This window comes from Cuculus canorus, chromosome 16 (assembly GCF_017976375.1).
Source record: "Cuculus canorus isolate bCucCan1 chromosome 16, bCucCan1.pri, whole genome shotgun sequence".
NCBI classification, from domain to species: domain Eukaryota; kingdom Metazoa; phylum Chordata; class Aves; order Cuculiformes; family Cuculidae; genus Cuculus; species Cuculus canorus.
This window is the reverse complement of record NC_071416.1, coordinates 12,868,883-12,893,248: the sequence shown is the minus strand read 5'-3', so window position 1 is coordinate 12,893,248 and position 24,366 is coordinate 12,868,883. Positions and strand designations below refer to the sequence as shown.

The following is a 24,366-nucleotide window of genomic DNA, read 5'->3' as shown; positions in this document are numbered from 1 at the left end:
ATGCAAGAAAACCATATCATCCCTTTACTTTAAAATGTGTATGATCCTTCCATCTCTCAGTTGGAAAACTTCCTGAATTCTTGGGCAAAATAGTGACTTAATGGTCATATTCTCAGTTCTTGAAACAATACTTTCCTTGCTCTACATGATGTTCTGAAATGTCGTATCCTGATATATATATCCTTTATAAAGTAACTGAGAAAAGGCCACAACCAAAAATCCCTCTGTTTGAAATTAAAGAACACATGAAAGAAGCACTCTGAACTTTGTGTTTGTTGTGGCTGTGCTACAGCTGCAGAACTGCTTCCCGCAGCACTAGAGCAGCCTGGAGGTGGAGAGCTGCTTTTTCATTGTTTGAAAACCGGCTGGCGTCCGTTACTCAAATCCTGAGTGAGCAAGTTGAGAAGAGGCAGGTGGTGGAGGGATCCCAGTGGAAGAAGAAAGTGATCTCTACAGGAGTGAGATGAGTTCAGTACCCCACGTGGAAGTCCCTATTCTTTGTAAGCAGATAAGTGTCTACAAATTTTATTTATTGGTTAGAAAGTATTTGTATAAACCAGCATTTGGGCATTAGAAAGAAAAGCTACTACTAAGCAAGGCTGCTTGCTCATAGAGTGAAACATAGGTCTTCTCTAGATACACTCGATTAGAAGATACCATGGGATGCGCTGGCAGTGTAAATCACCTGCTGCAGTCAGAGAAATAGTGGGATTTATTGTTGAAGCAGGACAGCGCAGATGCTTTGACCATGTCCAATAAAGATTTCCTTATGTTAAGCAGACAGCTTCATGTGTACTGAATTGCTTCGTTTAATGGGTGGCAGTGCAGAAGGGACGTTGCTCGTTGTGCTGTTACTGAATTCTATTTTTATTAGCATCAAGAACAAAGTAATTGTGTGTTTTCACTACTTCAATCTGCTGGACTATAAAATCTGTTTGTTTTATTAATGGGCTGATTTTTTTCTACTGGATAAATGTAGATTATATTTTAAAATAACATAAGAGCCAGCCAGAAATCTCTTCCATGTAATACTCTAATAGCCGTGCACTTGCACGCTTCCAGAATGACTGACTGTGTGCCTGTCATTTACTCCCGTTTTCTGTAGCTCCATTTCCTTGTACAGAACTGCTTTCACATTTGTACTTTGAGGAGTAAAACTTTTGAAACCGTCACCAAACTGCCATGTAGATCTTTTTTGCCTCCCAGTCCAGGCCTCCGTTTGTCCTGAAGCTTCTGTGTGACTGCAGACTACAAAAAGGAACTCTCGGTGTATGAGTACAGAAACAAAGCCACTTTTCCTTGAAGCAAATTTCATTTCTTTTCTCCTATATTCTGTCTTTAGAAAATGGCCTTTTCCAGATGGCAAAACAAAAGAAACTAAGAAAACAAATGAATTAATAAGTATTACTTGAAGCTGCATATTACAAGTTGACATTATACATCTGGCATTTCTGTTTATGTTTCTGCACTGGCATATTTCATTCTTATTTAATAAGGTCCTAATTTTGTGGGGTTTTTCCTCAAGATTTCGAAGTGCCTATGAAGAGCTGAAGAACAGCCCCCAGTAATGTATTGTTCCCAGTTCAGCTGTACTTCATTTTTTTAATCAAATCTTTTTCTTCAGTGGATAAACTCACAAGATTAGAAAAGCCTCTTGAACTCCCTCATGTTTGATTTGGCAGAATTCCCACACACGATTATCCACACACAATGACTTTTAAAAGACCTTTATTAAGGCCGTATAAAGTCGGGCACTGAGGAGTTAGGAAATGGCAAAGCCAAGTTTGTGCGCTGTTAGTTTGATCACTTGTGAGCTCATCGCAGCCTCTGATCCACCCCCAGGACCTGGTCAGAAAGTGACCCAGGGAGGGGTGAGGCGGCCGGGCGTTGTGAGCCTGGCCTTACAGGATCTTAACTTCCATGTAATGTGGTTTTTAAAAGTTGAACTTCACAGATGGCATCACAGTACGGCATGTGAGCCACGTGTCCGTCAGGATTGAATCCAGGATGTTCTGCGGAGGGACCCCGGTTCCTGCCCCGAGCATCAGCGCAGGGGTGAGCAACTGTGCTGAGACAGCAGGGAGTGCGTTCACGTTTCTCTGGCAGGCCACACGCGGCGTGATCGGAGCCAGGAATGTTTCCTTCAGTTCTGAACCCAGAAGAGCGTTTCTGTGAAGGCTGCAGTCTCTCCGGCCCAGTTCCTTTCCTAATCTGCTCTCCCTGAGCTGTCACATCTCACTCCATTTCCCCCCTCAGCCCTTTGGTTCAATTTAAGTCATCCTTGTTCCTTCACTGCTCCTTGGCAAAGAAACCAGCGTTCAGCCTGGCATCTTTAAATGGCGTTCCTCTTTTGCTGTCTATATATTTTCCATCTCAGCCTCTTTCTTCCCTTCGCCCTTCCCTCCTCGCTCTTCCCTGCCCGCCCATGGGAGCGCTTTGGGGCTGCCGGGCAGGGCACTCCCTGGACGTGTCCAACTCTGGGCCCAGAGCCTTTTTCCCATCCTGGGAAACCACTCACCTTTCTGCTTCCTCCTTGAACAAATCTGTTTCTTCTCCCTCTTGGTTCTGTGTAGAGTTTGGAGCAGTGAGTCTTGTCAACCATTTTTCTCTCCGGCTTTTTTGTGCTGTTTCAGTGCAGCTCATTTATTTATAGTGAATTGCATTCTTTTCTATTCAGTGTGGATTGTTTAGCAAATTAAGCACGAGCTCGATGCTGTTAATATAGCCAAAGGTGGTGTAAAACTTCTGTTTGTGTGTTTTGTTTCACTCTAAGAATTGCTTGGGAAGTCTAATACATTCTAAAGTATTTTAAACAGAAGGGCATCAAGGTGGCTAATTGGAAAAATAGGTTACTGTTAACTGAGGTGTGAAGAGATCGGACCCATCACTTATGTTTGACCTGCAAACTCAGCTCATGCTTTAAATTTTAGTTCCTATTGGAGAAGAAAAATATTGCAAAGGCAACTTTTCTGAGCAGCTTATGATATTAAAGAAGATGGAAAGACTTTCATGCTCAAACTTAATACAGGAAGGAAGTAATGTATGCAGGGTGCTTGAAAACTAATTTTTTCTGCTTTTTTGGAGTGGGTAAAAAAATTATTAAACTTTTTAAATACAAGAAGTGAGAGGGGAAAAGTTTTCCAGCACACATGTGCCTGTTCCCATTGACTTTCAGCTGGCGCTAACCTGCCAGGGCATCTGTTGGCCTGTTTTTAATTGCCAACAAAATTTTAATTACCAACAAAACGGTATTTATTTCTTTTACAGCTGAAAGGAACCCAGTAGACAGGACTACTGTTTGTTGTCTATGTCCTAGACCCGTTTTTCTCATGCAGCGTTAGACATGAAACATTAAGTTATTCGGGTTTGTCGTGTGTATGTCAGATAAAGATAAATGAATCACGGGACTGGAAGCTGGTACTTACTATGGAATCCTGATTACATTCAGGGTAGGCGTACAGCTATGCAAACTGCTAATAAATCTAATTGGTGCTTCAAAAGGGCGTAGCTGAGCACATTTCATCTTAAATCTGGGAGCAAAGAAGAAATTAAATGGAAAACTGAATTAGAATTGGCAGGTTTCTAAGTGAAAGCTATAAAATGGCCAAAACTCCAACAATTTTGCAATCAAGTGGGACAACTTTGGCTACCGGCCCATCCTGTTTCAGTGATGAAATGAAGGGAAAAATTATATGTAAAGTAATATAAAACAAATAAGAAAAAGGGAAGCAGACAGCAATCAACTCAAAATGAGAGTTATGGAGTGTAGAAAATTAATAAGGAAACCAACAGCCAAAGGAAAAGAAAAATGTATGGGTTGGAGTGCTTGGCGAGGGCGATAAAGAGTGGAAGTTCAGAGGAAATCTTTGTGGTAGGATAAGGACCATTATGAGATGCAGGTGGTAAAACTGCTCATGATGATGTAAGAGCTGGAAAGGTGAGGTCGTTCATCAGCAATGCTTAGTATTAAAAATAGAGATTTTTAAATTCAGGAGGTGTCAAACCCTTGTATCGGCACTTCCAGGGGCGATGCCTGGGGCAGTCTCTGAGCTGCGGATGAGAGGGATGGCAACCAAGCCAGGACAGGCGGGGTGAAGTGCGTAGCTAGCATGACACCCCCAGGGAAGAGAGGGAAAAGGAGATGAATGCTAATGAGGGAACATGATGTCAGTCCCTTCATTCTGTCTCTGGCTTTCAGGTTTTTTTTGGATTAGAGTGAGCTGATCTGTCTGGGCCCGGGCACAACTTGCTGTGGTCTGACAATTCACCTTTGAGAGCGTCATTCAGAGAGAACCATAATGGAATTGAGATGCTCATAGGAGGGTTCTGCTGGGACCCGATAGCATTCAGTGGTTCCAGACCACTGGTGAAAATAGATATGAAATCTCTACTGATAAAATGTTAATGTGACAATAATATCAACAGTCAGGACCAGAGTAAGAGCTTCACGTGTGTTCCCAGGGTGAAGGACTAATGAAGTAAGACTGTTCTTAATAACCGTTAGCACTAAGTGATTATTCTTCTGGATGTCTCAGCTGTGAGAGAGGTAGGGATTTTGGATGCAATTTGGATATTTACATTTTAAAAGAGAAGCTGAGTAACTGGAAGGGAGGCAAAAGAGAAAAAAAGATTCAAAAATTACTGGTGGAGCATGAAAATGCCTTAGAAAGTGTGAGAGAGAAAACTCCGCTGGCTAAAATTGAGAATGTCTTGATTACAGTGCACGAGTACCTTCGCAGGGAGAAAATACTGAACACTGCAGCACTCTGATCTTAAAAAGAGCAACACAATCACTGACTGGCAATCAGAGCCAGGCAAATTCAAATTGGAAAAAGGCACAAATTCTTAAGAGAAAACAACTGTATAATTTAGGAATGTTTCTCCGAAAACTGTGAACAGAACAATAAAAGTTATGATATTTATGCAAATAGCTTTTTCATGGCTTTTCTTTCAGAAATATACTTGAAGGGAGGGAAACAAGAGGACAAAGAGGCTCCTGATGAGGCTTTCATAGGGAAGGGCAGAGTCTTGGAGCTGTGTCTGAGCATTCAAGGCTGCTGGAGCTGAGTGGTGGCTGACGTGTGACAGGAAGCAGTGGGAGCTTCCTCAAGCATTTGTTGCCTATGTGATGTTGTCTTTAACTTCTTACACCATGTTCATCCCATCACCACCTTGAAAGAGTCTGCGGTCTGGGAGTTTTTACCCTATGCAATATCTGAACACTTGCAAGGTTTAATAGATTTCATACTATTTCCATACTATAAATGAAAAAAAGAAAAGTATCTGCAGACAAATCTTATTCTTGGGGGGTAAGTGTAGGGCAGGAATTGTCTTCTCCCTCCTCCACCCGCCCTCCAAAGACTGTTCCCTGTTCTTGCCATGGACATCTTTGGGACCTGCAGGAACACGTAGCTTTGATGATTTGATTGAGTTATGAGAGCCTGTCCTCCAGGCTGCAGTTTTGTGACCGCTCCAGCGTGGTGATGGAGAACCGGTCTGCTGAAGAAAACATTCTGCCACGTGTGTGGTTTATGGGAGATGCAGCTGTGCAACCCCAGACTTGCCCCGAATCACAGCATCTCAATGGGGATATCCCAGAGGAGACGCCACATTCTCCAAGTTGCACTTCCACTTCTTCAAAGGCTGCCCATGGATCTCCACAAAGCAGCAGGCAGCAAAACACAACTCTTGGAAAGAAGGAGGTGTATTGCCTGCTGCACTAACCCTGGAGAAGTCATCTTCTCCACTGACTGCAGAGGGAACTGAAAGCAGGGTAGCCAAGCTTGGCCTTTTTGTGTATAGTCTTAGAAGTATAAATGTTTGTGCCTGACTAATATAGGATCATGCCAACATGCTGACAATATTTATGTCACAATTGTATGCATTTAATAAGCATCTCATTTGAATTATTAATGTACAGATCCCCCAAAAGTATTTTTATGTTATAAACCCCATAATTTATCTAAATACAAGCTGCAAGTTCGTAAATACAGCGTTAAGAAGGGAGCTACTGCATAGCTGGTTTAACAAAATATCCTTTGTGAGTAAGATATATAGGCTTATTTGGAGAGGATTTAGCTACTGGGAGGAGGTCTTCTCCAAGTAAGTTATATGCTTCTTTGCTGCAGCAGACAGGGAATATAATTCCATGTTTGTCCTTCTTGTCAGTAGAAATCAGTCTGACCTGACTGTGCTGTCTGATACGAGTATCTCCTCATCTCATCAGTCACCAGAGGCAGATTTATAAAACATCTTTAGAGAATGAGGCTGGAAGTGACATTTCAATTGAAAGGAGAGCTGGATTAACAACTGGTACGCCAGTACACTTACTAAAGAGTGAAAATACATGGTCTGGGAAGACTTGTAAGCAATCTTTTGCTTCGCATGGCACGTGGGGGGTGGTGGTGATGATTGCCTGGCAGTGCCTTTGCCCACTGGACATGGGGCCACTGCTGATGAACTGAAGCGCAGGCCAGCACTGAACTGGAAAAGCCAGAATAATGCAGCGAGGATGCAGTGTCTGCAGCTAGGAAACGCTGAAGGTTGGAGCGGTTGTGCACAGAAACCTTTTCCCTTTACTGTATCTTCTTTGATGACCAGCGTCAGGCAGAACAGTCTGTCGAGGTAATGCTCTGTGAGGGCTGTTTTTCTGTGTCCGTAAGTGGAAGACTGTGTGTTGCATCTTTGTGTGCATACGTACACACAAAAGCTGCAGAAACTGTCTGTAAACTGAGAAAGGCATGAGTACCCGTGCCCTTCTCAAGAGCACTTGCTGACTGTTTAGCTATTGCTGACTGTCTGCAGATTAAATTTGCAAGAACAGCAATAAGGAGTGTGATGAGAGGGAACTTAACCTCAAAGAAACTCAGCAGCCGACACTTTGGATGTTTGAATTACATCTGAATCAAGCTCTTGATTAAATCTTAGCAATGTCAAAAGCTCAAAGCAGCAATTGTAACTGATGTTGCTTTTTCCCCCCTCATATTGCTGGATTATCTATTGCAATGTGCAGCACATCCATGTCACTACATTAAATTTGTACACAAAGAAGAGAGGAGATTAGGCAGTAAAGCCACAGGACAAACAGTGTGTAGCCAGGCACATCTTCTTGGCTTCGTTCACTGTTGTTGGGTGTTCTTAAAAAGAGTTTCCAAAACTGAGTAAAACTGATTCCAGATGTGCTCATTTGAAGGCTATAAAATCACGTTAGCACCAAGACTATCTGAATTCTGTGCTGTACCCGAATAGATCACTAGTCCCATCTTAAAAACAGAAGTGCTATAAACAATAAAAAGGCCACAGGCAGAGGTTTTAGTGCTTCATTCCCATTAGCATCCTTTTTTCCCAAGTATTTTAGACTAACATAATTAGAGAATTCTTCCGACGCTCCAGCGCACTGAATCAGAGGTGCCTGATACGATGTGGGTCGCTTGTCTGGGCTGTCGGGACTGGATCCGTCCGTGGGCCTTTCACCAACGTACAGCAGGCTGCGGTCTCTCGTGTCTTGGTCCATTTTGAAAAGTTCATACTCCGTGTGCGGCAGCTTAATGCCCAGAGCCAAACATCCATTAGTGGGTGTTATATCCTGCTCCACCCCAGCGCTCCAGGAGCTCGTCAGCCCACAGCTTCCAGGTTCTGAGGAGTTCAGCATCATCACTGTCACCTGGTCCATTGGTGTCACCCGAGCTTGTGTGACTTTAAAAGCCAGCTCTGTCCCACCTCTCACTTTGGAGGAGGGGATGCCTTGGGTGTAATGCCCAGACGCGTAGATGGTGAAAGTCGGCTGTTTGCAGAGCGGGTCGGAATAGTGATAGTAATAACCTTCCCAGGTGTGGTTGTTGCCGTGGAATATGAAGTACCTGGTAAGGAAAAGCACCGCAGGGCGGACCTCGCAGTGGGTGCTCACCCAGCTGCCACGGAGCTGAACTGGCAGCTGAGCTCTGACGGGCAGGATGGGTGGGTGGTGTTCGTCAGCTCGGTATATAATCCCGCAGGCCGGGCAAGGATGCACGTGGTGCTGCAGAAAACAAACAAACAAAAAAAAAAACCAAACAGCTTTTGTAAACCGATGAGCAAAATAAACCCTTTGAGAATATTTAAAAAGCTCCAACTCTCCTCTCCTGCACCAGGCTGTTCAACTGCAATGAACTTGGCCCAAGACATCCAAGCAGATTAAGGGAGATAAAGCGCTGCCCTGGCTCTTTGCTATTCTGGTAGCAGGGAAGGACAGAGAGAGGTCTGTGCCCCGAGGCTGCGCTCTGCCCTGCGCCAGGGCCGCTAAGGACAGGGCGCGCAGAGCTGCTGCGAGGGCAGGGAACGCTCCCGAGGGCCATCCAGGCTGTTCCCAACAACTTTTCCACTGCAAGCCAAGACCTTATTACTCTCTACAACTACCTGACAGGAGGTTGTGGAGAGGAGGGAGCTGGGTTCTTCTCCCAAGTGACTGAGGACAGGACAAGGGGAATGGCCTGAAGCTCCGCCAGGGGAGGTTCAGGCTGGATATCAGAAAAAAATTATTCACAGAAAGAGTCATTGGGTACTGGAACAGCTGCCCAGGGAGGGGGTCGAGTCACCTTCCCTGGAGGTGTTTAAGGAACGGGTGGATGAAGTGCTTAGGGACATGGTTTAGGGAGTGTTAGGAATGGTTGGACTCGATGATCCAGTGGGTCCTTTCCAACCTTGTGATTCTGTGATTCTGCGCGTACCCACGGGCGAGGATGAGGATGCCGGGAGACATCAGCTACACCAGCGCATTTCTGCAGAGATTCAGGAAAACCACTGTATTCTTTTCAGCCATGGAATAGGCTGCGACACCTTCCCGTGGGGAAGTTTCCGTGGCTGCTGGCAGCCAACCAGGACAGCCCCAAGCTCTTGTCCCCTTCGGAGGTGGCCGTACAGAGCCCGGCACCTGCAGCTGTTTGCCATCCACCGGGCACAGGCAGCTCAGGGGGAGCAGGGCTTTGCACCAAGCTGCCCCGATGGACCGAGAAGAACGGCACCTACTGCAAAATGAGGACCTGACCTTCATGCAGAGCTCTGAGCCAAACCAGTCCTGCAGCTGAGCCAGTGCCAGATTTTTTTTTTCCTTCAGCTTGGAACTTTTTCTTATACTTCATATATCACAACTGATTTATTTTTAAATAACCAGGGTTTGAACATTATATCGTTTTCTAGAACACGAGCTAATCTTTACTGAACTGTCATATGCAACAAGGTTAAATAACTCAGTAGTTAACTGCAGGGAGGGTAATTTACATGCGAGTTGATTGGAGTCTACTGTAATTTAGTCATTTTCAGCTTGCTTTACTGCTACTGTCACCTTAATGAGTGCTGACAGTACACACAGTACATTATGGCTAAATAATCCCAGAAGTTGGCAAATATATATGCTCTCCTTAGACAGGAAATTCTTTGATAATGAAAGGTAATTTGGGGTTTCTTTAAAACAGATATAAATTTAAGGGGAAAAAGAGTGATATTTTCATAAAGAGGGTTAAAAAATAATTCCTAACATAGCTGTGTGAGTCTCACCAGTGCAAGCAAATGGATGGTAGTTCAGGGGGAGGGGGGAAAAAAATCCTGTGCCCAATAAAATTATCACTATAGACATGGAGCCAAAAATCTTACTTGCTTAAACCAGTCACGTGAAGTTATTTCTAATGTATGGCAGCTTCTAATTATCGCCAAGTGGTGACATCATGCGCCGGTCCATTGGAGAGCTGTTAGCTGATTAATTACAGTGCTATATTCAGAGAGTGCATTTCAGTATCTTTAGGTTTGGTTTTAAATTAACTTTTAAAAGTGTTTATGTTTACCATCTGGTTTTGCTCATATATATACTTTTTGCCCCAAGATAACACGAGTTTAACCAATTTGAGAATGTTTCTTTTGAGGGGGAGAGGGCTGTTGCTCTGCATTTTTCAGAGTTCAGTTGGTGGAGTTTGGGGTGTGGGGAAATACTGCCTCCAAAATCATTCTTTTCAGTTAATTCAATTCCATCTGTTAAAGTTCAGGGACGTTTTTTCACGTCATCTCACTGCTCGATCATTTCTGAACTGATTAGCTATGATTCGGACAGAAGTGTGCTTTCTTGGAAAACTAACTTGCTGTAAAATAAAATCAAATAAATAAATGAAATAAAACGCAATGAAGTCTCCTGCTGAGTCTTATTCATATCAAAGTGAAAGTTTGATTTCTGTGTAATAAGATAATTGTATTCAGGGTGACTTCCTTGTCTAATGGCATTACACCGAGGAGCAACGATTTAATGGTAGATGTTGCTTCCTCGCTCCTCTCTCAGCCTGGAGGGCACGACAAAGAGTGAAAGAGAGGGGAGGAAGATAAATGACAGAGCAGGCGGCCTCTAATGATGTGCAGCCCGAAGCTTTCACTGCCTTTGGTGCGGGAAACGGCATTTCCTAGGAAAACACAGAGCCAAAGAAAAGCCACTCACTCCAGGCCCATGCCAACACAGGCTTGTTTCTGAGGTTGGTTTTGCTGGGCTTTCACCCACCCCAGCCCTGCTCGCCTGGGGAGGGAAAGAGAGCCCCACGTGCCACCGAGCACCCAGGCAGCACCTGGGAACCCACACCTATGGCTCCACTGTGTCCTTACAAAAAAATCATAGAATCATTGGCTTGGAAAAGACCTTTGAGATCATCAAGCCCAACCGTATCTGTCCACTACTAAATCACATCGCTAAGCGCTTCCCCTCCCCGTCATTTAAACCCCTCCAGGGATGGGGATTCAACCACCTCCCTGGGCAGCCGTTCCCGTGCCCGACAACCCTTTCAGCGAAGAAATCTTTCCTCATGGCCTCAGAAGGAGGCTAAGTGCAGGCAGGAGGTATTTTAACATTAAGGAAATAGCACCTGCTTCAGAAGTCCCATGAAGGCATCACACAAAGACACCGTCCTTACCACAGCGCTCTGCATCGGTTGCTGATAACCGGTCGGTCGGTAGTGGAGCCTCTCGCCCCACTCCGTGTGAATGTCCCCCAGGTACAGCTCCTCCACCAGCCGGCTCCCGCTCTGCTGTGGCTGCAGCAAGGGCTGGTAATGCTTCTCCACCCGCACCAGGCTGAGCTCGTGCATGGCAAAACCCAAGGCAGCGGTGCAGTCACGCTCGGTCTTGGCGCTCAGCAGTTCATAGAGGGCTCCAGGAGCCCAGGTGCGCCCCGGGGGCAGGAACCCACTGCAGCCCTCCACGGAGCTCTGGTTGATCCAGGCGGCCACCTCCCGCATGGCTTTCTGGCTGTGGAAAACGATGCCGACTTTGTGGAGATGGTAGTCGGCCTCGGTGGCCCCGCGGGTGATCCAGGAGGCCTGGCGCAACCGGAGCTTGCCCTTGATGACCAGGGAGTAGGAGGGGTCGCGGCAGGAGGGATCCCAGTAGTAGAACTGGTAAGCCTTGAAGAGGCGGTTGGAGTAGAAGAGGTAGGATCGGGTCAGGAACTCAGGTCCAGGCCGCACCTCGCACCTGGAAGGAAGGCAATCCTGAGCCACGGCTGGGGGTTCGCAGGGAGGAATCCCTTCCCAGGGGCACCCGGGATGCCAGAGGAGAGGGGGAAGCGTGGCTGGGTGGGCAGAAGCCTCCCACGCTTGGTGGCCACCCCTGGTGGATGGTAAGATCTGGGCATCTGCTAACAAACCGTGACAGCGCTGGGCAGAGCATCCCGTACGTGGTGCCACATCCACACGGAAGAGTGCCGGGGGCAGCGGATCAGGGCTGCTCTGCCCGTTTCAGCCGGGGGGGCTCATCGGCTGCACCCCAGTGCGGAAGAGAGCCAGGAGGCTCCGAGGGTGCTGGGGTGTCCGGCTGGGGCAGCGGCTCACCCCGGGTTGGGGGGTGCTCCCGAGGGCAGGGGTGCATACCCGGGGTTTGGAGTACGTACCTGGAATCTGGAGGACATTCCCAGGCGCTGGGGTGCATTCCTGGGATTTGGAGTGTGTTCTGGGGCTTGGGGTGCGTCTGCTGGGGTCTGGGGTGTGCTTTGGGGGTTGGGGTGCTTTGGGGTGTGTTCCTGAGGTGGGTGTGCATTCCCGGGGCTTAGGCTGCGTTCCTGGGATTCAGGGTGCATGCCTGGGGGATGGAGTTCGTTCCTGGGTTTTGGGGTGTATTCTTGAGGTTTGGGGCACACTCCTGGGGTTTGGGGTGCATTCCCAGGGTTGGGGCACGTTCCAGGTGTTGGGGTGTGTTCCCAGGATTGAGGTGCACTTCAGGGATTTGGGATACACTCCCAGGCTTGGGGTACGTTCCAGAGCTTTGGGTACATTCCTGGGATTGGGGTGCGTTCCCAGGGTTGGAGTGTGCTCCAGGGATTTGGGGTGTGCTCCCGGGATTGGGGTGCACTCCCAGGGTTGGGGTATGTTCCGTGGATTGGTGGGCGCTCCTGTGATTTGGGGTGCACCCCCGGGTTTGGGGTGCATTCCCGGGGTCGGGGGGCACCCCCGGGTTTGGGGTGCATTCCCAGGTTTGGGGTGCACTCCCGGGGCTGGGGGCGCGCTCCTTACCCGCTGGACACCCATCTCCCCTCCAGGCGGGGCGGCAGCCGCGCGGCGATACCCGCTCCGTCCTGCAGGTGGCGCAGCTGCTGCCGGCACCGCGGCTCCCAGCGCAGAGGCTCCGCGGCCGCGCAGGCTGCGGGCAGAGAGCGCGGGTCAGCGCGGGGGGCGCCTCCTCCATCCCCACCTCCACCTCCTCCTCCTCCACCCCCGCCCCTGGGTCCTGCCCCGCCGAGGCTTCCGCGCCCTGCGCATCCCGGGATGCGCTTCTTGACCTCCCCGCTCGCATCCCAACGTTTCCAACGCCTCTGCCCAAATAAATCCCTTTGACCCTCCCCGAGGGGTCAGCTCTGACTCAAAGACACCGGTTTTTCATGTTACTGGTTTCCAAGCTTCATCTGAATCCAATTTTTTCTTTTTTTTATTTTAGATGAAATCTTCAAATAAAACTCAGCGCTCTTTGTCTGCGTTCTCTCTCCCTCTCTCGCTATTGTTGAAGCAGTAACTGAAGCGGGGAATTACGGCATGGGAACGTTAGCCTCGCCTGTCGCCCGCCATAAGGACAGTAATTCTGTCACTTACCTCATTTCCCATAACAACGGATGTTATTGGCTTAGGGAATGTGTGAACACTCAGCTAAATCCTGAAGACCTTTGCACGCACGCATACAGATGTACATATATATTTCTATACGTTACTCACTCTTAAGCAAAGTTCTGTTGCACTCATCCTGACTTTGCTTCAGCTAGAAACGTGGGATTTCACTCTTTATAACACCACAAAATGAGTTCTTAGCGAAGCTCCTCCTGAAACCCCACTAATCTCCTGCTCTGGTGCGAGAACCCTGCCTGGCAGAGCCCCGTCCCAGCCCAGCCCAGGGCTGCCTGGGGTTTATGAGCCCAGCCGGGGTTCCTCACTCTGCCTGTATTCTGCAGTTCACTTCCCAGTGTGCTGGAAATTTTCAAGCCAACTTTTATTCACAACGTAGCAATGGTTAGGACACAGGTTGCTTTCCAACCCGCCTTTCAGCTGGAAAGAAAGATCTTAACATACATCTATAACATTCCCATAGAGTGAGGATGCTAAATATTTGCACACCCAGCACCCCAGTCTAGGAGATCAAGACCCTCTCTAGGAGATCAAGACTCCCTCCATCATCAAGGAGTCACCACTGCTGCTCTTAGTCCCCGTATGCCACACACGTACTTCTCTACAACCTGAACCATCCTGTGATCTTTATAGGCAGATCCTTCATTGGGAAGAGAAGTCCAAACCATCTTCCTGCAGATGAGAGAAGTGACAGCCGAGCTTGTGAAGGGCCCAAGCCAGACCTGGAGAGCGCTATCACCTTCCCAACAAGAAGTGTTTGCATGAGAAGTTGACGTACACACATCTCCTGCTAATCTCAGTCAAGACTATAAGCTGCTGAGCACCACCAGCAGAATTCCGGGGCTCACAAGCTCAGGATATAACACAAATATAAACAGCCCGCGTCACCCCCACAGCTGGGGTCTAAGAGGGAAGTTCCCTTGATTCCCACAGCCAACAGTCAACTGATTCGGGGTCAGGAGCCTCTCATCCCTGGCAGCAACACATCCTAGACACACAGGGTTAAATTCCTGTTCAAAATCTTCAGTATCCAAGTTTGCCACAAATATAAGCCCTAGATCAAGTCAAATGGGAACTCAGTAATTAAACATCTGCTGTGCAAGCCAGAGGGTCCTGAACACATGGGAAAACAGAGAGATTTCCACTCAAATCGTATCTAATTACTGACCTAGGAATGTGCATCTTAGGATGTACATCGATGGACAAATTCAGAGTCACTCCACTATAGCGCTGACATTTGCAAAGGTTTTACAGGTCACAGTAACGCGGTCCTTGAAATGAGTTTGTGTAGATTTAAGCACACAAACCCCGAAACTACTACGAAGGGAATAAACACATGGAAAGCGAAGCCCACAGCGAAGCAGGAGAGCTGTAACAGACGCAGCCTACCTACCCAAAGGCCAGTGAAACCGGCCTTGGATTTTCTGTTACCTCACTATGCACTCGAGTGCATAAACTTGCTGGAAAGAAGCATTATTAGCATTAAGGGCTCTTTTTTTGGAGCAGACCCATAATTGTACTGGTTTTATCATCTTTAAGGGCTGGACATGGTGAGCATGCATTGCTTGCACTAGCCCTTCCTAAAACTAGTTCTTGCGAGCCTTCATATGAAAATGGGAAACTATTGGATGACAAAACCCACTGCTCTTATTTAATCTGTTAATTAGGCAGCTGCAGGGTCCATGCAGGCTGCCCCATAGCTGCCCATCTAGTAGAGCCCATTAAGAGTCAGGGTTCTTCATCCTCATGCCAGTTCTCCCATGATTTTGCTCTATGGCCTCAGGCAAATTTAGTCCTGTATGCTCCTTACTCCCGTTTTTATTCTTTACTCCCCTGCAGAATACGCCAAGTGTCATCTGGCTGCCCTATCGAAAGGCCTAATTACTGGCAATGCTGCTGGAGAGCCTTCGGTACGACAATCCAAACTGAATTACGCTTAAAATAAACATTAAATCATTATCCTAGAGCATACAGTAAACTAAAAAAATAACTGTATTTGTATTAGAAGTAATGCACTACGAGGGTCAGATTTGCTTTTGCTCATAACCACAGACTCCAGAGGTATCGATGTAGTATTCTATAGCCATACCAAAACACGGGCACAGAATATACCCCCATTCTCAACTCCCTAACTGCACTCTGTGTGTGTGCACTGCAGCAGAAGCCTCAATATTTGACTGAACCCTTATTGCTGCTCTTGGCAGAAACACTAAAAGTCTACACCGTTTGAGAGCACAGACACTTTGGCAACGCAATCACTACATTTTGACACATTCAATAGGAAAGGCAATTTTTATAATCGGGATCAAACTCCACAGGGGAAAAAAAATACAAAAAATGAAAAAAAAGTCTCCAGAATATAAATATTTGACATGATGGGAATTCCTAGGGATTTTGTCTTACTTAACTGTACACAAGACCCAAGCTGGACGCATCCTCAAACCAAAAGCTATGGGCTTGTGTCCAAATGTTGTGGCTGCTTTTCTCTCTCAAATACTCCAGCCCAACCCCGCCACCTCTGAACATCCTTTCAAGCTGGAACAGTTCAGTTCCAGACCTAAAATCTGTAGTTAGGGCACATCTCTACTCCAAGAGCAGCATAAAGTGGCTGTCACTCATATGCCTGTTAGTCAGCCCCTGGTGAAGCACATCAGAGTAGCTTCTCTCTCCATCTTAAAAGAGACACAAATTAACTGCTTTATAGAGTTCTTGGGTACAAGGAAGGAATTATTCACAATTCATCTTCGAGACAAAAATAATCATTCCTAGGAAAATATAGAAAAAGTCAACTAGGATCCCTTCCCTCGTTATCCCGGCTGTCTGTATCAATTAACCACAAGCATTTGCAGAGAGCTCCTCAGTACCACAGCTAGACAAAACAATATCTTTTTTCCAGCTTCCCAGTGCGTGCTGCACCCCAAGTACTGACCCAAAGTCTCCAAGCAACGGGGCTGCACAAGCACTCAGGCAATTAGGAATGCCTGTAACCAGGAGCAGTGGCTGCTCACTGCCATCAGCAGTAACTGCATCAAGTCTGAGACAAAAGCAGCAGCAAATCCTACCCAGCGATTCCCTACACTTCAGTGTATGAGCAACTTGTAGAAAAATCGGACCCACAGCATCAAATGATAGAAAGGCAGAACTGGAAATTCTTTGCAAAGTAAACTTCTGTTAAAATTAAGATGAAAGATTCCTAGGCAATGGCCAAGCCTGAAAATAAGAGCTACATAACTGCTGTATGCTCCACATTCCGAACCATTTCTCACTTTTAAAGGAAAAAAATACCGTCCAGGACAGAAATATTGTAATATGCCTTGTTGGAAACAAATCTTGTTTGTGTTCCTCCAAACAGATTGACTTTGGAAAAAAGCAAAGTTGAGTCACACATCTGTTTCTTTATAAATGGATGACAAAATGCATACATTATAGTTTGCACCAAATTAGTTACTGTAAATCAACTCTTCTCCGGAACTAGATTGCTTAATCTGCTACATGTTATTGCCTCCTATGGCCACAATTTATTATTCCCATTTATAAGTCTAATGTTTCAGTTAGTCACCCATTCACAGGGATAAGATCAGTGCCTGAAGTCATGGAGCATTACACATTTCTTCATTTGGAGATGACATAAAACCTTTGATATTTTCTGAGGAATGTTCAGACTGGAATGAAATGGATGATAAGGAACATATCAATATATTCTGCACAAGCAAATTATACTTATCCATACAGACTTCATTAACAGAGCAAAAAGCAGTGTTTCTTTAGCATTTTTCTCTCCTGAGAGCACACAGAATGGATCTGGGGTTGGCCACTAAAGGAATAAGCATTCTTTTAAAAGCAAAGAAACTGTTTGTATTTAGCAAATCAATTTTTCTTGCATTTGTGTAGAGATTAAGTTAGTGGTACTTTTAATTCATTCAGAATAAGGCATTCCCAAGACAACAATTCTGTGGGAAGAGATACATTTTATATTATAATATTATAAAATTATAAAACTTAACTGTAACCCACTGGGTGGAAAACTCTCCCACAGCAGAACTTCACATTTTGCCTATCTGCAAACTGAACCCAATTCAGGACAAGACCTAAGCACATGCTGAAGTCTAATTGGTTTCAGTGAAACTTAAGCATGTGCTTGAAATTAAGCCAGTGCATAAGCATTTTTCCTGATTAGTAATGCCTCCCTGAACCGAAGCCAGAATGTGGTCAAGTGGTTGAGGGAGGATGCCAGTGGAGTCCTGGATTCACTGGAGTACTGTTTGGCTTCTGGAAAAGTATTTCTATTATTCATCCCTTCTCTTATTTGTCTGTAAAATGCATATAATTACACAGAGCTGTTTCACCACTCTGATATTCAGTACATGCTATCTGTAAAATGCTTTGAATTCACTAGATGTTTTTCAGTTGTTCCTTCAAGGACAGCACAGTAAATGTACTGCATGTCAGCCATCGTTGTAGAGCATCATCTTGAGTTTCCTGTGCATAACGTGGCATAATCATATATGAAATTCCGCAGATCCTAAGAGGGAACTCAGCCAACTCAATATTCCCAAGCAGCTCAGGATTTTAGGAGAAATTTTCAAAACATATTTTCACCACATACTTTCAACGCATTGACAAACAAGTTCAGGCACCACCTTCTATGGGTTTTAACCTATTTTTTTTCTGAGGCTGTGATCATTGCCTAATTTGTTTCATGTCCATAATTCCAATAATGAAGCACTTGTAGTGAATTGACTGTGGGTTTTAAGACACTAAAGAAGTGAATATTTTGCTCTTGGAATCATAGAGTCATTTATTTCTCCTTTAAGTCTCACATCCAGTGACAGACGACAAGATAGATGGGATCTGTGGCAGAGAAGGAAGGAATGGAGTAGGTATTCTATCCTGCAACTCAAAGATCTTCTTAGATATAAAACACATTTAAATAAAATGGCTTCTTAAAATTGCCCCCTCTCGCCATTTACCTCTAAAAAGAAACCAAGCCTGACAGTGTAAATGGGATTGCAGGGCTTGAGCCCAGTTTCATTGGAGTACATAAGTATGAAAGGTCCCATGACCGCACCAACACAGCATCAGCACCTTATTCAGAAAATGCACATCCCAATAAACACCCATCCAATTTTAGCAATTCCCTTGAACCCCTGCACAGACACTTTATTTGTGGCTATCGTGGCCGTTTTTAATAGTGATGGCTAAGCATACTTTTTTCCCGGGAGCGCTTTGAAGAGCAGAACCCGTAATCAGGCCATGGCTTGGCTATGAAATGCCAACCTCATTTTGAACATCTAAATCACTCACATGGACCATGAACACAGAGAGGACCACCCACCACATAATATTAACATAAAGACAGCATTTACCCGAAACAAAATGAGCAACTGGAATTGGCGGGAGTTGAGTAGAGCAACAAAAAGTGATTAGGGGGTGGGAGAGATTGAGTTATGAAGCAAGATGAAGAGAGCAGAGTCCATGTAGCCTGGCTGAGTGACTGCTGGGGCAAGATGGACATGATAACAGCTTGTAAATATTCAGAAAGCATAAACACTAAGGAAGGGAAGGAATTCCTTGCAGTGAATAAAGAGGTTCTGTTGGGAGTGAATAAAGAGAGGAAAAATATGCCGCTTGTATATCAGGGTGAACTTTTTGAGGCATGATCTAGTAGGCAGCGCAAGTCCACTTGCTTGGCAGGATTTTGAGAGATGGAACAAAGCATTAGTACAGCAGGGAACAACCCGCTCTTGGCAGGGAGTTGGCGGGATGCTCTGAGTGGCCTTTCAGTCTCCCACTGCCGTGGAGCCGTCCCAGTTCCCCGCTCCCACGGGAGGCAGCTGCTGTCCTGTGTAACACATTGTTCACCATCCTGCTCATCGAAATCACTGCCTGGCCTCCACGGGACTGGAAATACGGGCTGGATGCACAAAGGCATATAGGTACATAGAGACATAAGCAACCGCAGTGGGTACTAAACAGCTGGACACAACTGGGAATCCCAGCAGGTCCTTGCAATGTCAAGTACTCACCACTGGAAATCTAAGTCCAGGAAATCAGATTATAAACCCACTAAAGTAAGAACAATCCTTTTGTTCTCCCCTTATTTAGCACCTAACACAACACGATTCTTGGCGCTGCTGCAAGGATACTGTTTATAGTAATAAAAATAGGATCTAATAGGATCTAACAGTCCGAGGCTACTCGGCTCCTGCAAAGCCAAGGATGAGAAGGGCATTCAAAAGCAGTCATAGCAGAAGGTATCCTCAGAAAAAGCACTCTGCAGAAAGGTGGTAAACTGATACATAGCCCACACCAGAAATACACACATCTTTAACTTAGAATCACAAGTGACCACAGAAAAAGGTTACTTGTCTGGCTGAAGCACAGAATTAAAGTTACTTCTAACATGTGTTTTGGGGTCTGGGTGTGGTTTCTAGATAGCCTGAAATTTCAGTCTACTGTTTTGCCTGTCAACATTAGCAAAGTTTTGATGTGTTCCAGTTCCCTTAAACACTGCCGACAGACGCTAAAATCAAAGTTGACATTCAACCTATGCACTGCATAATCTAATAACGGGACTCACGCTACTCAAAACTAACAGAACTTAGGAGCTTTTCTGCAGCAAAACTTTGCTGTCATTTATATTTTCATCCGTCTTTTCCAGGGAGTCTAACTAGGAAAAATGGTATTTCTCTGAAAAGATTTAAAGATAAGACATTGTGGTTCTGTATCAAGAAGGGAAAAGAGACGCTTAAAAGCCGTAACCTGCCAGCGTCCAGCACTTGTGGATTTGGTAAGAGTGTGAACAGGGTGAATCGAATTGTCTTAGTGGGGAGCTTGGTTGATCTCAGAGCGCAGGGTGAAAGCCCGCTTCCAAGGATCTCTATCTTCTACATAGACAAGGCCAGAATGTCACACGTTTGTCAGTGTTTCTTATTAACCCAGTGGAAAGCATAGAGAACTTTTTCAATGATCAGCCGAAGGGATACACTCAAGTTTAAAGCATTATTTTAAAAACTAAACTCAAGCAAATCTCTTCAAACACTCCGTGGTGAGACTTCCATTGATTTATGCGCCACCACACCAGTTGTAAGCCAAGAGTAGTTGTTGCACGATCCAAATGTCTATCTAACAGTGCCATGGGAGCAGAGCTTCATTGCAGCGTTCTCATTTTCAGATGAATTCAAACTGTGATGATTTAATAAGCTATTCACTGAAAATAAGAAAACATCACTATGAAAGACATGATTATCACACCATCACTCTGCTAAAACTCAGAGTAATGATGGTTTTCAACCCTCTTATCACTTAACACTCCGGGGATTTGGCATTTCAAATAAGACATCACAGTTTCTTTCCTAACACACAGAAACAGAACTTTCCTAATTTTGCATTTTAGAGCATGAGACCTTTTAACTCCTTAAAGAAAAACCCCCACAGAGTGCAGATTACTAACCCCTCAGATCTCACACGATTTAAACTAGGTAGAGGTGGAGCTGTTCTATGAATCATATTTTCAGTTCCTGGCAGCACTCTTAGCCTACAGAAGTAGGGTTGCACAGTAAAATTCTCACATTTCGCTGTCAGTTTCTTGGTATTATTATATCTGAGATGCACCATCTTAAAATCACGAAGTTAGGAATTCTTTTCTTTTCATAGCTTTGTCTTCCTCAGCAAATAATAATAAAACCAAAGGAACTGCAGTGTTGTATAGGTGCTTCCTAATTTTCAGGTTGGTTTGTATCTTGTGCATGAAAGCGTTGTCTTTATAGATGACATATGCTATGTTGCAGGGAAACACGGGATCCTATTGAAAGCAAAAATCTTTTTCCAAACTTTGTTCTGCCAGATGCAGCCTCCCCAGCATTGGATTCCAGCTTTGGTTTTCTTCATAGCAATTTTTGGCTTTTGAAAATCTCCTTACTCAACAATTTGTGCTTGTGGGGAAAATATAGAAACCACACGATACATTTTTCCCTTGTGTTTTTTTTTTACATCTCAGTCCTGTTTTTATCTATATCCATATACTTTGAAACATGGCTAACCTATAATTATGGAAAGAACAAATAGAGTCGTATCACACAATCCAGGATAATACATTAGTTGTTGATTTTTTTGGCCAGTTTGAGAAATGAAGAATAAAACCCACCAACTTGGTAAAAATAAATTAGCTAAGTAAACATTGATTCAAATACGTGCTTGGGCAAAGACAATAATGTTCATTTAATAGTAAGTACACATTTATGTATGTGTAAATACATACACATATATCTATATTGAACATAGCACTATCATTTATGGGATTCTCTATCTCATCTCATAATTGAATGCAACTGCTGATCTTATCTTACCCCACACTGTAATTTTCACAGTTAAAAAATAAACACTGAAAGCTAGAATAGATCTTTTATATTAAGCCATGTAGGAGAAGCTACACATGAAAAATATCAGCGTGGTGGTATTAGAATGTAAAAATTTTAATGAAAGTGTAGGTAAAACTCAGCAAGTCTCTGGGGACGTTCCTAGGAATGAGTGAGTCTTTGCTGGAGGAGACTCCAAAATCAGATTTGGTTACCTAACTAAAGTGCTTTTCAACTAATTATGCACTGGTGTCATGCTCTGCTGACGTTCAGTTTTATGCAAAATACAGAATTGCTTACAGTGAATTCACTGGCAAACCTAGCTCTGATTTTAATGAGTTCTGGAACTCACTTCGCTATTTAAATGTATGTTTTACGGTCCACCTTCTGTTCTTACTGAAATCAATGGAAATTCACTGATATCAGATGGATGAAACACAGTTTAAATACAATCAAGTAAAAGAAACTGTATGAAGACGTAAGAAAGAAGTATTCTAACTACACTTAAGTGAGTAATCTTACATAATGCAGAACTGAGCAAAGCAACCTGAGTTAATAAAATACATAGAGAAGGAAAATATGTATTTCTTAACCTATTAAACCTTGTCTTTGGGAAACACCCTATGACAAAGACCTCACATAAAGAGAGCAGAAAAGTAACCCTGAAGAAGCACCTCGCTTAGAGATTTCTTTCTGTAACCTGGTCCTTTACACTTAATGCAAATAATCCCCAATAGCTGCCACTACACAATTCTTTTGCAGCAATCACTAAACTCATCCTGGAGAGGAGGGTCACCGTGATGATGTGCTGCACCAAAACCTCAGAGGAGTAAACTAAGCGGTAGCAAGGAAGCCGGAGGCAGGAGGACCCCCAGGTGTCTGGAGGTGCAGCATCCAGGCTGCAGGGGGGCTCAGGGCACCCACCCACCCTGCCTTCCACCTGCCCTTCTGCTCAGGGCTGCAGAGGCTCAACCAAGGGTCTGCCTTGCACTTCCTATCAAAATAATCTGTCCAAGGATGGAGGAGCTTCCTTCAGGCTCTGCTCCTTGTTGTAAACAGAAATCATTTTGCCTCTTTTTTTTTTTTGCAGCACAGTTGTCTTTGTTCTCCCATATGGTCTTTTTAAGCCAGAACTTTTTCTTCTGAAACCGCTCCAAGAACTGTGGGGTTGAAAGATGCCTTTCTGAGAGTGGAAGATACAGCCTGCGCTGCTCCGAGGGCACATCCCTGCAGCCTTGGAAGCCGTGCCTTGCTGGGACAGGTGCTGGATCCTCCCAGGGATAATCCCCAATTCCCAGTAAAACACCCCTGAGCATCACCGTTCCCGACTCGAGCGCTCCCCGCGCCCCGGGCAGGAGAGCAAAGCTGCAAAAGGGCAAAGCCCGACAGGGTTTTAGGGAGGGGGGCAGCGACCCCCGGCACTTCGGGAGCCTCAGGTGGGAGCCAGAGGCTGAGCCCCAGCCCGGCCCCGCACCTCCAGCCCCCCCCGCACCTCCAGCCCCCCCCGCACCTCCAGCCCCCCCCGCAGCTCCAGCGGCCGCTGAGCAGGGCGGACCCGCCGAGCGGCACGGAGGGCTCTGCCCGTGCCCGGGGCTCTGCTCGCCCGTCCCTGCCCCGAGCGGATGGAGCAGGCTGCCCCGAGGCTCCGGCCGGACCCGCCCGGCACCGAGACACAGAGAGAGAGAGAGAGAGGGAGAGGAGCCCCCGGGGCTGCTGGGGTCCCACCCGGGACACCCGCCCTCAAACCCCCTCGCGCCCTCCTTGCCATCTGCTCGCAGCCTCTTCGCAACTCCTTGCAGCCCCCCTTTGCCATTTCTTTGCTCCGCGCCTTTCCCACACAGCTGCTTTGCAACCCTCCTTGCCAGTTCCTTGCACCCTCTCTGCAAACTCCTTCTCCTCCACTTGCAGCCCCCTTGCACCCTCCTTGCCGTTTCTTTGCATCCTCTCTGCAAGCTCCTTCTTCGCCCCTCACAGCTGCTTTGCACTCTCCTTGCCATTTACTTGCACCCTCCTTACCATTTCGTTGCACCCTCTCTGCCAGCTCCCCTCCCTCCCCTCACAGCTGCTTTGCACCCTCCTTGCCATTTCTTTGCGCTCTCCCTGCACACTCTTTGCTCGCTCTTTGCCCTCTCCATGCAGTCCCCTCGCTCCCCAAGTCCTTGCCCCCTCCCAGCCCCCTCCTGCCCCTCCAGCCCCTTGGCAGCTCCGGGGGGGGGCCGCAGAAGGAGGTGGCGAGGACCCCCCGTACGACACGACCCCGACCCCACCTACCTAGGAGCATCCCCGCGAGCCACCAGCCCCGCACCATGGTGCCCGCTGTGCTCGCTCGGCGGCGGCGCGATCGCCCGGTGCCCGCGGGGCTCAGCGGGGCGGGGCGGCCATCGGCGGGACGGGCTCCGGAGCAGCCCCTCTGCTCAGCCCCGAGCCTGGCGAAGGGGGAAAAAAAAAAACCCGCTAAAATAGAGAGATGTATTTAAAAAGGCACCGCGAGCTTCGCGGCGGAGCGCTTCCCCCCCCGCGGCTGCTGATAGCTTTAATGGAGCCGGGCGGCCACGGGCTCCAGTTGCCAGAAGAGGTGGAGACTCCGCTGCCTGCGCCCCACATGCGGCCGCACACGCGGGGGAGGAAGAGAAGGAGGGGGAGGAGGAGGAGAAGGAGGAGGAAGGCTGTCCCGACGGGCCAGCACCCCCGATCAGAACCAGCGTCTCGGGGACCGGCACTTTCCCCGTGGGGACCAGCATCTTGGGGACCAGCATCCCCAACTGGGACCAGCATCTTGGGGACCGGCACTTTCCCCTTGGGGACGAGCATCCCCAGCTGGGACCAGCATCTTGGGGACTGGCACTTTCCCCTTGGGGACCATCATCCCCTTGGGGACCGGCATCTTGGGGACCAGC

At 46.5% G+C, this 24,366-nt stretch overlaps 1 protein-coding gene across 1 annotated transcript; it reads right to left on the bottom strand.

The window, feature by feature from the left end:
* Positions 1-22: 22 nt before the first annotated feature.
* Positions 23-24,040, bottom strand: APCDD1L (APC down-regulated 1 like). The gene is made up of 4 exons (XM_054081566.1): positions 23,741-24,040; positions 12,513-12,639; positions 10,920-11,478; positions 23-8,017 (listed from the first exon to the last, which is right to left on the bottom strand). Exons 1-4 carry the CDS (start codon positions 23,775-23,777, stop codon positions 7,253-7,255), a joined length of 1,488 nt encoding a protein of 495 aa, XP_053937541.1. The 5' UTR covers positions 23,778-24,040; the 3' UTR covers positions 23-7,252.
* Between the last annotated feature and the right edge of the window lie 326 nt (positions 24,041-24,366).